At 43.9% G+C, this 17500-nt stretch overlaps 1 protein-coding gene across 1 annotated transcript in view; it reads left to right on the plus strand.

Annotated features, from left to right (window-relative positions):
* Nucleotides 1–17500, plus strand: part of LOC105902892 (neuronal acetylcholine receptor subunit alpha-7-like) — a 51320-nt gene that overhangs the window by 9587 nt on the left and 24233 nt on the right. Inside the window, exon 2 of the mRNA XM_031557865.2 lies at nucleotides 10923–11062. Within this exon, the coding sequence (XP_031413725.1) occupies nucleotides 10923–11062 (140 nt within the window). The remainder of the gene's footprint in view (nucleotides 1–10922; nucleotides 11063–17500) is intronic.

Here is a 17500-nt window from a genome sequence, read left to right on the forward strand (position 1 = left end):
TGAAAGAGAGAGTGGGGGGTGGGGTGGGGGGACTCCTCTCTGATCCTAAACAGTGGACCGCTTTCACTTCACTCCTTTGCCACAGTCTGCTGTATGTCTGTGAATCTGAAGATAAAGAGCAGTCAGGGTCAAGCAGCATGAACCATCATACATACATACACACACACTCACTTCTCACAAGAGAGAGAGAGAGAGAGAGAGAGAGAGGCTATTTCATGGTCCACAAACCATTTGTTAAATCAGTCTTTGAAGATTTACAGTGGCGTAAGTGACAATCAGACAGTTAGGAGATGTGAAGGACAGAGAGTTTGACCAAGAAGAGAGAGAGAGTGATGGAGGGAGGGAGGGATGGTGGAGTGATGAAAAATGATATCTACCGTCGTCAGGGTGGGAGTGGTAGTTCCCCTCTGAAGCAGAGCAACATGGGATGACTCTGTAATGCAGGTTACACCGTGAAGGTCATGCCATTTAGTGAGAGAGAGGTAGGCCAAGGTGTGTGTGTGTGTGTGTGTGTGAGATCCCATTTGAGCATGCACACGAACGTTATTTGTGTCAGCCCCACAGAGAAACCCTAACAGAAGTGTTTTGGAAAGTACCTGAGGAGCACATGTAAAGGGAATACCTGAACAGAGAGGGAGAGAGAAAGAGAGAGAGAATTTGTACAAGGAGAAAAAGGGAACAGGCGAAAACTCAACAGGAGTAAAATTGGTGGAACACAGTGAATAGAAAGTGGGAATGGTCAGGAGTTGAGTGATCATTTCATAGTCTCAGACAGAGACACGAGGTAGGGAGGCCCTGGAGAAGGAGGAGAAAGATGGAGAGGGGGGGGGGGGGGGGGGGATGATGGAATGATGAAGGTTCCTGGGGGGAAAGTAGGAGAATGGAGAGAAATAAAGGCAGACAGAGAGGAGGAGTTGAGGACCAGGAGGGGTAATTACACGCTGTAGAGTGGAGGAATAAAGAGGAGACGGAAAAGATGAGCGCAAGGCACAGCGGAGGAGAGAAACGGGGGGGGAGAAGAGAAGATCAATTAACAGAGGGGGAGAGGCTGCAAACAGACACGCCGTGAGAAAGAGAGATGGAGGGAGAGAGAGCGAATACAGACATGTAATGAGAGAAAGAAAGAAAGACGGAGGAGACATGGAATGAGAGAAGATGAGAATAGAGGACACAGGGGGATGTGCGGCGTGTGAGTTTTATTGCGCTGTGTAAAGTTTTAATGAGCTGGAGGTTGATTCAGCCCAGGGTTATTAGCCGAGCCTCAGTGACTGAAACACTCCTCCTCCTCTCACTCCTCCTGCTCTCCTCCTCTCCTCCTCTCCTACTCCTGCTCTCCTCCTCTCCTCCTCTCCTACTCCTGCTCTCCTCCTCTCCTCCTCTCCTACTCCTGCTCTCCTCCTCTCCTCCTCTCCTACTCCTGCTCTCCTCCTCTCCTCCTCTCCTCCTCTCCTCCTCTCCTACTCCTGCTCTCCTGCTCTCCTCCTCTCCTCCTCTCCTACTCCTGCTCTCCTCCTCTCCTCCTCTCCTACTCCTGCTCTCCTCCTCTCCTCCTCTCCTCCCCTCCTGTGGCGCCCCTACTGCTTTACGGCGTGTGTCAAACAGCTCTTCAGCACAGAAATGCAAGACTTTAACTTTTGCTAAAGAACATGACATCCTGATGAATGTTGGGAGCACATTCTGCGGTGAGATGCGGCCAAGATACATTTGTTGGAGCTCATGGGGTGTCCATCATGTTGAACCTGGCCAGGACTACCACAGTGAGTGAATGCATAGTCCCAACAGGGAAGCAGGGAAGTAGGAGTGGGATGAAATAGGGTGAGTGTAAAAGGTGTTGGGGAGATGACATTTACAGATGGCGCACCATGAATGCCTGTGGAAATATACCAAAATACTGGCTGACAAGATGGCTCCCAGTCTCCGGAAACTTGGCAGCAGAGGAATATTCCAGCAAGATAACGATCCAAAGCACGCAACACAATCCCTCCATTAAAATGCCCCTGAACATCTCTCCAGAAATGTGCGCAATACCGGTATCCTCCATAACGAGAAAAATAAAAGATCTGAATCTCAGTAACGAAAGGTGTACTGACTTTTGTTGCATTTAGCTCCTGCTGTGGGGACTGTATTTTTAATGTAGTAAATCTAAACAGTTTTCATTTTACAAGAGAAAGTACCCTACTGTTACTGTAAGATGATATCATTTTGAATTTTGGAGTGATATTGCACAGGGGTGTACTCACTTCAGTTGTATATGAGCCTTCAACTGATTAGTCACATTCATTTGTGTGTGTGTTTGCAACTTTAATGAAATCAGTGAGTGAGTTTGTGTGTGTGTGTGTGTGTGTGTGTGTGTGTGTGTGTGTGTGTGTGTGTGTGTGTGTGCGTGCGTGTGTGCGTGTATGTGTGTGTGTAGACACACACACATACACACACACACATATATATATACAAACATACATTTATGAGTGTGTGTGCGTCTGTGTGCGTGCAATTGTGTGTGTGTGTGTGTGTGTGTGTGTGTGTGTGTGTGTAATGAAATCAGTTGGTGTAATCTGTGAGATGGGCTTCATTAGTCTCGGCTCACAGAGAGGCAGACAGCTGCCTGTCCCCACATGGTGCTGTATGATTGCAAAAGGGACACGCACACACACACACAGACACACACTCGCACACACACACACACGGATGCACTCACAAAAACAGACACACACTGAAAAATCAGTGTGCAATCAACTGAAGGTATACTCTCTCTCTCTCTCACACACACACACACAAACACCCACACACACACAGACACATTTCCACTTATTTCTATTAATTCAGTGGCTTTTACTTCTGCGTTGTTTGGAAAGTGTGTGCATATCGTGGCCGGAAAGTTAACCCCTGTCTGCATGTCAGGATAGCAGGCGCTGTGAAATTCCTTGTGTCATGACCTGAGGCAGCTGTTTGTCTTATCTTGCTATGAGATGCAGAATGGAAAATAGAGAAAAACAACCTCTAGCCATGACCCCAGATACAATCTAGAGGCCCATTACACTTCCCTGCCATCTGCCTGGCCTGTCAGGAACATCAGCTCCACATTCTGATTTAATAACGGCATTGCATCGCGTGCGTGCACACACACACACACACACCACACACACACACACACACACACACACACACACACACACACACACACACACACACACACACACACACACACACACACACATCATGGCAGAACCTAAAATGGAGTTTGCTCACAATCAAAACAAACCTAAACCACACAGCAACACATACAACAAATCCAAAGCTGTCAGCCATCTTGCTCAGGTAATATAATCTTCAAAATCAATTTCGACTGATGCATGCCACACCCACAGCACCCAGTATTAACCATTAACATCTTATGTTCGCCTTATTATCTGATCATTAAATCATTCGAATTGAACAAAATGACATAGGCTAGCATATCTTGCATATTACGTAAGGGGTTAGGTTTTAGGACTAAAGTTTCCCCACACACTCTGCGTGCTTTCAATTTGCTCTGCCGGCATCCTAACCACAAGCAAAGCCATGGTCCCATCATCATCTAAAGTCCCATATAGAGAGAGAGAGAGAGAGAGAGAAAGAAAGAGAGACGGAGACTCTACCTGTTTCACACAAATGCTTTGACAAATCATTCAGGCCAACGAAGCAAAAAAAGAAGGAAGGAAAGAGAAAGAAATCAAAGATAAGGAGACAGAGAACATTGTAAGAACCACAGTCCACTGGTCAACTAAAAAAACACAGGGTTAAAGCATACCTCAATCAGGCATACCTCAATCAGGCATACCTCAATTAGGCACACCTCAATCAAGCATACCTCAATCAGGCATACCTCAATCAGGCACACCTCAATCAGGCACACATCAATCAGGCATACCTCAATCAGGCATACCTCAATTCATGTAGCCCATGGCTAGCTCATGCTAGGGTATCACTGACAAACCTTACAAAAAATCAATAGCGTTCATATGTTCAGAAAATCTTTCCGACATGATGGAAGAAATATTTTCAGGCACTTCCTCCCTTACGATTCCTGATCTGATTTTGGGGGAGATAAGAGCCAATGAAATATGAGGCGTGTCAGGGAAGGGAAGGGACAGAGACAGAGACAGGGACGGGGACAGGGACAGGGACAGGGACAGGGACAGGGACAGGGACAGGGAAGGGGCAGGGAAGGGGCGGGGAAGGGAAGGGGCAGGGACAGGGACAGGGAAGGAGGCAGAAACGGAAGGAATCGCTGTCACAAAGGGGGGATGAGAGACAACATGCCGTGTGCCATCATGTTATGACAGTATATCTGCATGGCTGGTTTTAGGAATGCACAGGCAGGCGTCTCGTGTAGCGGTTCGGTGGTGAGGGACAGCTGTGAAGAAGATCGAATCAACGCCGGAAGTTTCTATTATAAGACCACAAGAACTTTGGATTATTTGAGAACCGGGTGCTGGGTCTCTCTGGTGCTGACTCATGCGGTGTTGCATGAATGCATTTGAATGTATTTGTGTGTGTGTGTGTGTGTGTGTGTGTGTGTGTGCTTTGGGGTGAGCACGTGTGCTGTCTCTCTCCCTGTGTGTTGTATATATTATGGTGCATGTATGAGTGTGTGTGTGTGTGTGTGTCTGTGTGTGTGTGTCCGTGTGTGCGTGTGTGTGTGTTTGTGTGTGAGATAAGCCTGATGTGCATAGCTTAGGCATGCCTCCCACACACATTCTCTTCAGGCTTTGTTAGTGTGAGCAAACAGAATGAGAGCTGACCATTGGCTGAATGAAGGCCATGGAAAACACGTTACACACAATCATGTCACAAACATATGCACGCATGCACACACACACACACACACACACACACATCCAACCAACCACCCACACATGTACACATCACTTAAGACTTTCCCTGCATGTTATTTCCATTAAAGGAGGGTTTCTCCATGCATTCCACATGTGTGGGCTGGCCCAGCTTCGGGCCTTAATTAAGGGCCCAAATTTGATAGATGCACACCATGTTCAACAAAGAAGGGGCATCACGTAAAACAATTTTAATTATTAGCTCACGTTCATTTGGTATCGCCTCATTCGGATGTGTCTGCTCAAAAAGGTATGCACTACATGGAAATGGCATCTTGGTTTTCAACATCTGTCAGGCGCATCTTATCTAATATACACACAGTTTGACAGCATAGCATTGACCACTCAGTTGCTAAATTGACCGAGCGTTTAACTCAACAAAATATGTTACCAAATGGCTAATTAGGCTATGCAACTACGCTCCACGCCGTAGAGACAGTGAATAAATTGATCCGGTAGCCAATCATTCACCGGGGCCTTAATCAGTCCGATATAGTGTAGGCTACAATTGCATGTTTGCAACACGATTATGATTGAAACAAAATTATTCTAATTCGATGTAGTCAAAAGTTTGTCAATTGGTTTGTCAACCATAGATGTGAACAGAAACTCCAGTTTAGCTGTTTTTGTCGGATATCCTATCACGGGGGAAATGTTGACTCGCAACCCTGTGAAAGCAGCGAACGGTGTAGCAACGCATACATTTACACGGTACAACTAATTCTTATACAGTTGCTTTTGCCTGACATTGCCAAAGACACATTCGTTACCTCAAGTTCTCGTTGATGGACAGATAGCCCATAGGCCCTGTCCACTTTGTGACATCCAGGTCCACAATCGTTCCCTCATCCTTCTCTTTTTCTTTTCCGAACAGAAGACCGCCAGCATCACACATAGAAAGCTTAGCCGTGACTGACAATGTCTTGACCCTCCTCCCCGACAATCTTTAAACTCATGCAAGGACTATGATTGTCAAACAACCGCGGTAAAGTTAGTTTTATACTCAATATTCGATATTTGACATTTTGAAAACATTTATTTCACCCTTGTACTGATTGGCCTATTTACGTCAAACCAGATGTGATTCAGGCTAATATGTCACAAGGCTTGTTTTCGAAAAACACCATCTGCATTATTTTGTATTGATTTATAGATGAATAGATAAAACAAATAATAAAATAAATCTATTTGACCACGTGACCTTTTGACTTTTTGAGCTCAAAACACCACTTATTTTAGTAAAACACCACCATGATGAAGGAATATGTATCAGTTAGTCTAAAAGTTGAATAACGGTGAAGAAGCCAAATGGATTTATATTGTTTCAATTATCAAGAAAAGTAATACGATTTTAAAAATGATTAAAAGGCCTTGTACATTGTACTTCAATACATAGTAGTTGGTTTGACATAAATACGTCAATTAGTGCAAGCGTGAAATGCTTTTTTTTTTCAATATACCATATATTGAATAGAAAACCAACTTTACCATGGTGGTCAAATTTGTGGCGTTGCCAGTCTCTCAACCAAGACAAGGTAATAATGTATGGCACTATGACATGTTAAAAATGCATAAAAATATCGTCTAGCCCTGTACCGGAACATTCGTTTTGTTTTCACTGTTCATTGAATAGCTTGGCTAAATGGCTATGCTTTGCTGGTAACACCGGCTGCTGAAACTAATATTTTTCAATTTCAGAGGATCTCTCCTTCAATAGCCTAGTGCCTGATTTATCACCAACCGCACAAAAAATGTTTTAATGGAAAATACAACTAGGTGCATTAGCCTAATCAAGGAAGACGCCGAAACAAGTCAATCTGAAGTTTCATAATATTAGTTGAATCTTTGCTTGTTTTTTTAGCCATCTGGGATCATTCACTTTTCTCTGGATATGGAATATTAGGCTACCCGTTTCGTGGACGTCTTTGCTCTTTCCTGAAAAGGATTAAATTATTCCGAATCACTGAGTTTAAAGAACTCTCATCGTGGGGCCAATACTTTTCTCGCGTGCCTTTGTTGGAGTGTGGCCGTGGGGCTGTTTTGCCATTGAACTGTGAGTATTCCGTTATTTTGCGAAAAAATGCTTTGAGGACAACCTTAATGTTTTCTTTATGGATTGTTAAGCGCATAAAGCCTACAGCGCAGTAGCGGGACTCCCCCCTTAAAGACATTAGGTTACCCATCCGAACTAACCTCTTCACTTACCTTCCACTATAAAGCATAAGTGTAGCTTGCTTTCATGTGTTTTTAGGCACATAGGCCTATAGTTTAAATAAGACCGCAGCAATGAATACACTTTGGTGGTTTGAACTGTGCTGGACTTTATCAAGTCAACACGACATATTGAATAATCACAATGACATTTTAACAGTTTCATTTTTTTTGTATGTCGTAAAATGCACTGACGTCTGCCTTTACCTGAACCAAATAATAAGTGGCTTGTCGTCACAGCACATGACAAGATTCCTGTTGATTTTATTGGCTCAAAAGACACGAATTCAACGGCACCCACCTATTAATTCGCTATTTCACCTGTCTCACAAAGGTTTTCCACTATTCTAGCCTCCTATGATACAATTCTTCTCCATTCCTTGATGTTGCGCTATTTGCGGACTGTCATTACGTCACGCTCGTTGCAACCAGCACCACCAATGGGCCTCACGCATTAGCAACCGCACAGTGAGAATTGGCAGGGATACCTATATTCGCTTATTTCATTGACACAATGCAGGGCGCAATCAAGCATAAATAGGTTAAGCAATTAGAGGATGTGGCAATGAAGTCGTTCTTTATCAGCCGATCACAGTGATTCGAACAACCGACTGGAACTCCGACGTCTGTGCGCACGGACACACCCCAGCACTGTGCTGACCCACCCATGTTTGCGCTTAGAATATTGTTCATGTTATGAAATTAGCTAAATGATTTTGTTAGCTAATTAAATTAGCTTTAAGTCATATGCAGCAGACTTTGTGTGTTGCCAGCCATGCTGGCCATCAATGAAATGTAGGGCCCTAGGGGACCTAGTATTCATTTGGCTCTTTACCCACAACGACAAGTTAGAATGTGATGGTTCAGAAAATGTCCAAAAGCCTTTTGATTATGTGGGATATTTTTTATGTTAAGGTAAATATGGAATGGACTGGGTCTCAGCGCAAGGTACAGTACAGGAATAGATAAGGACACTTGTACCAGATAAGGACATGCTTACAGTAAAGAACTCTTAGAATAGCCAGAAGTAACAAGTATACAGTAGACAAGAAGTCTAGCTCTCTGAAGAGACAGTTGTCAGGTCAAAGGTGGCCTCAGTAAATATACCCCCTGCTGGTAGTCGATACAAGACCTAATACAGATGATTAGGGTAATTAATATGGGACAATGCCCCACAAGAACGAGGCTTAAATAGTACCAAGAAACCAGTACATGCGCTGAGATCGAGCTTGACCATGGACGTCTCCTTATTGTGACATTAACGATTACAATAAATACTATCAGATTTTCTTTACAATCAGTCTCAGAAAATATATTAATCACAAAAATAAATGGAATGATCAGCCACGACAATTGATTGAAGTGATCAGTTTAATTTAATTTGATTTTATTTGATACGATGTGATCAGATGTGTCTGGCAGATGAAGGGGAGGTGTGGAATCGCTGAGTGTAAGATTTGGCAGCTGTGCCCAGGTCAAGTTGGCATCTGGGCAGCACACATCACTCCTTCTTTCTATCTATCTTTCTATCCATCCATCCCCTCTCCCGCTCTCTCTCCTTCCTTAACTCCCAGGATTTTTGTCTCTCTCTCTCTCTCTCTCTCTGGCCATCAGTCCATTACCTCTTTCCTCCCTCACCTTCCTCTTGCCCCCCCCCCCCCTCTCTCCTTTCTGACCTGCTGGCTCCTGTCATAATTCAGCTCGTTATGAGTTTAATGGAGATGATCACACTGCTGGCCAGGAATCTGTTCTGACCTCCCCCTTTCTGTCTCTCTCTCCCACACCCGCTTTCGCTCTGTCTTACACACACATGCACATTCTGTCTCACTCTCTCTCATACACACAAATACACTTGCACACACTTACACACGCTCTCTCACTCTCTCTCTCACACACACTTTCTCTTTTCCCTTCTTTTTCTAACCCTCCCTCCTCTTCCTCCCTCTTTTTTGTCTTCTTTTCTCCTTTGATTCTGAGGTTGTTATGGTAATGGTGATTGTGATGATTCTGAGGTTGTTATGGTAATGATGATGGTGATGGAGGTTTGGAAATGGTGTGGAAAGCCCTTTATTGGCTTCTCTGTCTGCAACTGAATGAGCCTAAAATGCTGAGGTTTGCTTATGACAGGAAACAGAGTCTAATTGTAACTTACTCCATCCTCTCATTTTCAGTGTGTGTGTGTCTTTGCATGTGTGTTTGTGGGTGTGCCAGGGTTTCGCTAGGATTATTTCTTGCCGGTCAGGTGTCCGGAAATAATTTATTTTACCGGTCAAATTTGAAACTTACAGGCACATGTTTCAATAAATTCTATGTTACAACCGAAAATATCATGTAACCTATAAAATGTAAGCTACACCTTGGTTGAAGAAAGAAGGACAGTGTCCACAAATCGGTTTGTCTGTTACCAGGACATCCTGGCGTAGGCATATGGATGTAAGCTGCAGCGCGATGGTGCTTGACACTAAATTAATCTAATTTGATGCAATCAAAAACTGTCTGACTGTCCGACTGTCCTGCTTAACAACCATAGATGAGTAACTAAAGAACTAAAGACATGAAACTAAACAAAATAAAGCCTGGCAAAAACCTTATCGCTTTTAAACACACATTTTTAAAAAGACCACAGACCACAGAAATGCATTGTTTACTGTTGTTAGCTAGGTAGTTGTGAAACCGTATGTCTAGCATAACCTGTGCTGCAAGTTGTAGCCTACAACTGCACAAAATCAAAGAAATGACACTATGAGACGAGATAATACGAGATAATACGAAATAATTCATTTGTCAACATCAGTAAAACTTTAGGGCGTGAACTGCCCCAGAGAAGTGACTTAAGGTTGTTGGCATTCACCGCCACGTCACATTCCGTCACGTCACATTCCGTCACGTCATAGGCTATCAAACAAACCTAGAGAGCTGCTGGAGAGCGATAGATTACACCTCCCTTGTAGAAAAAAAGAACAATTTAATTTGATCACAATTTAACAATTTTATCAAATCAAAATGAGACTTCCTAGTAGTCACTACAGAGGACGTGGTGAAGGCTTTAGTGGGCGGAGTGTAGACTGAAGCTTCATAGAGAGTGAAATGTGATTGGATGAGATCCATTTTCTCCCACGCTGTCTAATAGCGTGTTTCAGGATTACCAGGCATTTTTTCATTAATCAGATTTGTATACATTTCACCAGACTAAAACCTGTAATTACTGGCTAACAGAAACACTCTTGTGTGTATGTGTGTGTGTGTGCAGGTGTGTGTGTGTGTGTGTGTGCAGGTGTGTGTATGTGTGTGTGAGAGCTATGTCCACTGTTATGTAATGCCCAATTCCATAATGGATGGTTTCAGTGTGTCATTTGTAATCTCTACGAATCATTTACTAATTCCACCTGCAATTTACTCTCATCTTTCAGTAGAGTCTACATGAATCTGAGGTGAATCTGTGTTAATCCTGTGTGTGTGTGTGTGTGTGTGTGTGTGTGTGTGTGTGTGTGTGTGTGTGTGTGTGTGTGCACTCGTGTGTCAGTATTAGAGTTGTGTTAGTGAATTAAAGAATGGACTGTACTCTGTACAATGTGTGTCAGTAATGTTATAGTTTCTAATGGTGTTTATGGTGTGTGTGTGTGTGTGTGTGTGTGTGTGTGTGTGTGTGTGTGTGTGTGTGTGTGTGTGTGTGTGTGTGTGTGTGTTATGTCTCAGCACTTTTTGCTCCCCACTGTCCTCCATATCTAAATCTGTAATCCTATTACCTCAAAGTCTAAGTGCTGAGAAGGGACATTTATTTGGCACCATGATCACATTTTCTGTCTTTCTCTCCCTCCCTCACTCATCCCCCTCCTGTAGGCTCCCTTCAGGGAGAGTACCAGAGGCGTCTCTATAAGGAGTTGATGGAGAACTACAATCGTCTGGAGAGACCCGTGCTCAATGATTCCAACCCCGTACTGGTGGAGCTGGGAATGACATTACTGCAGATTATTGATGTGGTGAGTTTGTGTGTGTATTTTCGACCCCGCGGCCCCTTCCCCTCTGTGTGTGTGTGTGTATGTATGTGTCTATTTCAAATGTGAGCTAGGAATTTTTGTGGTGGTTCTTGTATGTGTGCGTAAATTAGTTTGAGTCCATCACACACACACACACACACACACACACACACACACACATACACACACACACACACACACACACACACACACACACACACACACACATACACATACACACACACACTTACGCATCCATTTACATACACAATCTTTTCATCTCTTTTTCAGTCTCTATATCTCAATATCTCTCTCGCAGTCTTTATCTCTCTGCAGTTCAGATATATTTTGCGCATATACACATCAGCAGCACCCCCGCTTATGTTCCCTTCCAAACCTCCCTAGGCTCAAAGGCCCATGAGTAAATAAACTGATTTAGCCCGGCTTCTGCTCACGCTACCATGAAAGAACCGTGGAAGGGGACTCTGATTAATCAGTACTTATGGACCACAACTTAAAAAGTGACCCAACTTAGAGGTCAAGTTCACCTGACAATTAATAAACAAATTATAAACATTAAGAATAGCAGTGCTGAGCACTCAATGGGTACCTGTAGGTTAGTGTAGTGTATGCTAATGTGTGCAAGCAGGCTGTGTAGCATGTCTGAGTGAGTGTGACACGAAATGAAATGCCAACACGGGGTTGCTATAGTGGCAGTTTTTAATCCAGTGAGTTAATTCATTATGAAGTATATACTTAAAATACAAAATGGGATCATGTGTTTAAAGAGTAAAGGTCTGGTATTTATCAGACCCTTTTATACAATGCGACGAACATGAATTAACCTATTCACCTAACAAATGAACCTGGGTTGACTGCTTAGAGGGCGCGATGCTAGTCACTGTACTCTCTCAGGGTGCTGGGCAGCATAGCACAGGGGTGGCTTCTACCCCCCTGTGAGAGAAACACTGAACCATGGGCACAGTCCTAAAGTTTCACCGTGTTAATCTCCTTAGTGTTAATAAGTCAGTTTAAATCCTTCCACTCTTCACCTTCACAGGGTGTTCATACATAGTGTGATCAGAGTGTGTGTGTCTGTGGTGCGTGTGTGCATGTGTGTGTGCGTGTGGGTGTGTGGGTGTGTTTTTAATCTGTCCATGTCAGGGTTAAGGGATCTTACCTTCTCTCACTCTTTCTCTCTCTTTCTGTGCATTTGATGGTGACTCTCAGTATGGTCTTTTCCTCCTTGATATATGTACTTGTCTGTCTCTCTCCATCCCTGTCTCTCTCCATCCCTGTCTCTCTCCATCCCTGTCTCTCTCCATCCCTGTTTCCTAATGTCCTCCCCCAGTGTCTCCCTCCCTGTCCTCATCAGTGGGGTTGAATTGGTCCCTCTGTCACACCCTGCTCACCTCCTACACTCATCCTCTAGTTAGTAGGTGTCTGCAACAGACACAATGAGAGAATGAAACATGTTTATAGCCCTGCGTACAACTGAGCCGAAAGGATCTGGGTTGGTCATTTAATGATCTACTTGAAAGAGCTGCAACAGTTTATGATCATATTAACCACGCTGAGCTCTAATATGGGGGTAATGATGTGGCAGCAACATGCTGATTCTGCCAAAGTGTATGCGTAGATTCCCCTTGTTAAACTAAAGTTAGGTCAAACCCGGAATGCTAAACTAGCTACCACAGCCACGACATTCACATTGACTTGCATTCATTTCTTGGCTCATACATAAATACATAGATGCATACTGTCTGGCTAAAGATAAACAGTACGCTACCATGCTAGAGGTACAGTTTAACTGAGGTCAAATATTTTGATAGTACAGACATGGGATCTTAACTTTCCCCACGCACTGCCCCCTGTGCACTGTGTCCAGTACGGGTGCTGTTTCTCTCAGTAAAGGTATAAAGCGAAAGGGTGTGAGTTGCTAGCAGTGTTGCGTGTTTCATTAGCCGCTGTCCATCTGCAAGCTGACGTGAACATGAAATCTGCTGCTGCTGCTGCTGCTGTTATCCCATGCTTGAGTGGACAGGAGCAGAGACAAGAGGAGCTTCATTCCTCTCGGAGACTCTGTTGAAGACATATAGGGGGGATCCTCAGCGCCACAAACAGAGCGCCAGATGTGCTGAAGGGCCAGAGGCCTTTTGGTAATAAGGTCATTTTGCACACAGTCCCCTGATCACAGATTAAGCCATTAGGCGACTACAGTATAGCTATGGGTGTGTATATGAAGGATATGTGTTTGTGTGTGAAGGTGTGATTTGTGCATGTGTGTGTGTTTGTTTTGTGTGTGTGTGTGTGTGTGAGTGTGTGTGTGTGTTTGTTTTCCTGGACATATGGCTGACTATGTGTGGATGTACAGTGTGCTTGTTTTAGGTGGATGTGTGTATTATGTGTGTGAGTGCTTTGGGCTTTATGTGTCTGCGTGTTGGTATGCTTTGTTTGTGAAGTGCATCCACTCATGCGTTTATCATTTGTGTGAGTGTGTGTATAGGCTTGTGTGTGCATTATTCACCTTACATCTGCCTGATTCTTTGCGTCCATCTTTGTGTATGCATGTCCATGTGTGCGCATGTGCGTGTGTGTGTGTGTGTGTGTGTGTGTGTATGTGTATGTATGTATATGTGTTTGCGTCTATCTGTATGTGTGTGTGCATGCGTCTATATATGTGTGTTTGTATATGTGACTGTGTGTGTGTGTGTGTGTGTGTGTGTGTGCGTGTGTGTGTGTGTGTGTGTGTGTGTGTGTGTGTGTGTGTGTGTGAGAGTGGGTCATGGTCTACTCCTCTGGCAGTGCAGGTCTGTCTGTGAGGCCCAGATGGTGTGTGCTGAGCGCGGGGCCCACTGGGTCCTGGCGGAGACTGATGTGAACGCATCACTTCCTCCTGATCACTCAACACGACCACAGCTGCCTCAGTGCCACTGGATGGAAGGGGGTCAATGGAGAGAGAGGGAGAGAGAGAGAGAGAGAGAGAGAGAGAAAAGTGGATGGATGGAGAAGAAGGAAAGAAAATAGAATGATGCTGAAAAAGTTGGAAATAAGAGCAGGACACTAAAATGAAAAAAAGCCAATGAGTAGAAGGAGAAGAGAGAGGGAGGGCAAGAGAAACTGGTTACCTCCAAACCATCACTGGGGCACTAAAACTACCAATCACAATAGTGGTGGTAAAGTCACATGATCTGTCAGGGTCGAGGGTGTAGAAAAGTGTAACATAAGTCATATACAAATAAAGAAAACAATAATATTTATGACATTACATTACAAACATCAGCCCAACATTATGTGTAAATATATCTATATAAAGATGGAGATCGATTTTAAACTGGGAGATATTGAAGTTGAGTCTTAACAATTTGCATACCTGCTTCGTCATTTTGTATGCTGCAGATTAGCAGTTTCGCCTGTTCCAGTTTGTTAAAAAAAATCTTTATGAGAAAATTAGTGGGGTTCTGGAAAATCGACAAAATAACGGCTGTGGTATTTAAGTTAGACCCCACATTCGATCCTGTACAATAAAATGTATGTGTATGTCATATAAACCCATTAACGTTATAGGGCCTGTTTCTAGCATATGTCTGTTGCTAACAGAGAAAAATAACAGACTGCAAAGAAAGTCACTTTACATCACTACTTTCACAAGGTGAGCCGGAGCTAACCTCAAATGAATTAACCAATACTGTATGCCACAATTCAGAACTCTCCCACTCACAGAGGCTGCATTCATAACTTTGGCAGACCAGACTAATAAAGGAAACGTAACGTAATCAGTAACCTAATTGGCCTGCGTTATAGGTGCTACACAAGGCGTCTTGGTTTTGAATTGAAGAGGTTGATAATTTCATCCTAATCCAAATTGTCTGATAGTTCTGTTTCTCTTTAGTCCTTCAGACGTTTTTTTTTTTAGGAATGAAACAATAAAATTGATTAAAGCAATTGATTTAAAACTAGATTTAAACAATGGTAGTTGTTTAGCCATAGTTGCACTTAACAATTGGCAAGCAGCTGCTGCGTGAAACTCAGACAGAACTAATGGCGTGGGTTGAGGATTAAAAACGTTCTTATGTCCATAGTTAGCTAGCTAGCTACTAGCAAGCTTGCTCAATGAGGTCATAGACTGAATGAGACACAACACACACAAGACAACATCCACCCATGACAATGTTAGGGCAGACCTATAGATGGTGGTATTTCCCAAGTAAAATAACTTTTGCTCCATTGATTTGCCGGTCCAGTCAGAGAGACTGAGGGAAAATGACACAAAGTTGAAGTTATTTTCAAAACCTAAAAAAAGATAAAAAATTGTATTTGATACTGTGTTTATGTTTGTCCATGGTTGCATGTGTACGTGTATATTTCCACAGAAACCCATCAGAATGTCCTTGATTTTAAAACTTATTCTAGAGTGGAGCACTTCATCTTCAGCTCTCTCTTTAGCTACTTCTGTTCCAATCGGAGGGAGAGAGGGACTGTTCCCCAGAGCCGGTGCCCCAGGTGGAAAGCATGGCACCACGGGCATCAACAGCGGCAGGGCAGCAAAAGTCCGACACGCGGCAAAGTTCTGGGCTGGCATCGCCTACGCGGCACGGTTCATCGCCAGGCAAACGATGAACGGCGGGCATTAGCGGGCATCGGTGGGCATGCCGCCCCATCATGCGGAAGTGAGCACAAAAAACCATTAGTCTCTGAAGCAGAACGCGTGTTGGGCGCACGAGGAGCGGGCTAAAACGTGAGCGTTGGCCAGACGTATAATGTCACAGCCATATGAGCGAGGACACCATCTGTAAATGTTGGGACTGTTACGCTCACTTGTCTAGACGTTTCCATGTGTGCGAAATGCAAAGTTCACCTCCTCTAGTCCTGCGTTCATTCAAGAGGTCGCGTCCTCTTAAAAGCCCTCAAAGCACCCCATCACCAACTCATGGCGCAGTTTTCCATTCATTCATGCAGGCTTGAGCTTGACAGCTGAATGAACATCAAAATGGGCCGAGTTTACAGAGTTAGCTCAAAATGTCGAGTGAACACCGAACAGTCCCAGAGGCTGAATATTTAAGTTCACTTTCGAGTGTCCTGAGAAAGTGAGGAGTAAAGTGTGACAGCTGAATGAACATTGTGCTCAATGTCTCAAATGCTGAATATTAGCAGAGCTAAGTTCTAAGAGCTGATATTGCCTCTCATTGCCTCTCATTGCCCCTTTGTACCTGAACTCAGCACAATGATAATAAAGCTGAATCCAATCTAACCAACACACTGGAGTCATAGTAGAGGGAACAGGCAATTGAATTGGCTGGTTGAGCTCAAATATCAACAACGTTTCACCAGAATCACGGACTCCACCTTTAACCTTGGCACGCTGTCTCATCACGCTGTCTTTACTTTGAGGAGTCTTGAGAGTGAAAAGGACCGAGGCAGGGTGGGTCTAGAGGCAGGGTGGGTCTAGAGGCAGAGCTTCACTGTAGAGCTCAGCATTGTAGGTCTCTTATGTGGGACTCCCCTTCAGGACAGCTTTACTATGGTTACTATGGTTACTATGATTACTATGGTTCATTCACCCTGTACGACCTCTGGGAGGCTTTGTAAACAACATGGACATCTTTTTGGGGTCAGGTCCTGTTTTCGCTTCTCTACTTTGAACTCCCTGAGGTCACAGCCGAATCACATTAAGCTGAACCCTTAGACGTGTGTGTGTGTGTGTGTGTGGGGGGGGGGGCTTTGAATGAGGGTGCAATCCAGCAAGTCTGTGATTAAAATGCATGCGGTAACACTGAATTTCCGTATGTGCACTGGTTGAGAAAATACAGTCAATTATTCTTGAAATGTGCAGATGTGTGAGTTCCATTGTGTATGAGTGTGAGTGTGTGTGTGAACTGATGTGTGCTGCTCAACACGAACATTGACTCTCAGTGTGTGTGTGTGTGTGTGTGTATGTGTGTGTGTGTGTGTGGTAAACTTGTTTATTGCAGTATATTGGATGAAGTCATGTCTTCAGTCAGTCTATGCGCCATAACCATCAACATCTATTCAACACAATAGAACAGATAATGTTACGGAAAGCAGATAGCGTTAGCTTTTTAGACTGCAACAGGCATTATAGCCTTGGTTGTGTGCTAATGTTAGCTTCTTAGGCTGCAACATGCATTATAGCCTTGGTTGTGTGCTAATGTATCTGCTAACTGGGGACACAGGCTAATATTACATACCCTTCATTGTTGATGTAACTGAAACTCGCTAGTCACATGGAGTTACCTTAACGTTATCTCACAACCTACGTGTTTATGAAGGTGTAAGCCATGACATACACCCCTCCAGACCAACCAGCACACAGCAAATCATCGAGATTCCTCTCATCCTGTCACTCTCCTGTCACACGCAGCCGTGGCAACGGTGTGTGTGTGTGAGTGTGTGTGTGTGTGTGTGTAAATCGTCTCTAAT

This window comes from Clupea harengus, chromosome 20 (assembly GCF_900700415.2).
Source record: "Clupea harengus chromosome 20, Ch_v2.0.2, whole genome shotgun sequence".
NCBI lineage: Eukaryota > Metazoa > Chordata > Actinopteri > Clupeiformes > Clupeidae > Clupea > Clupea harengus.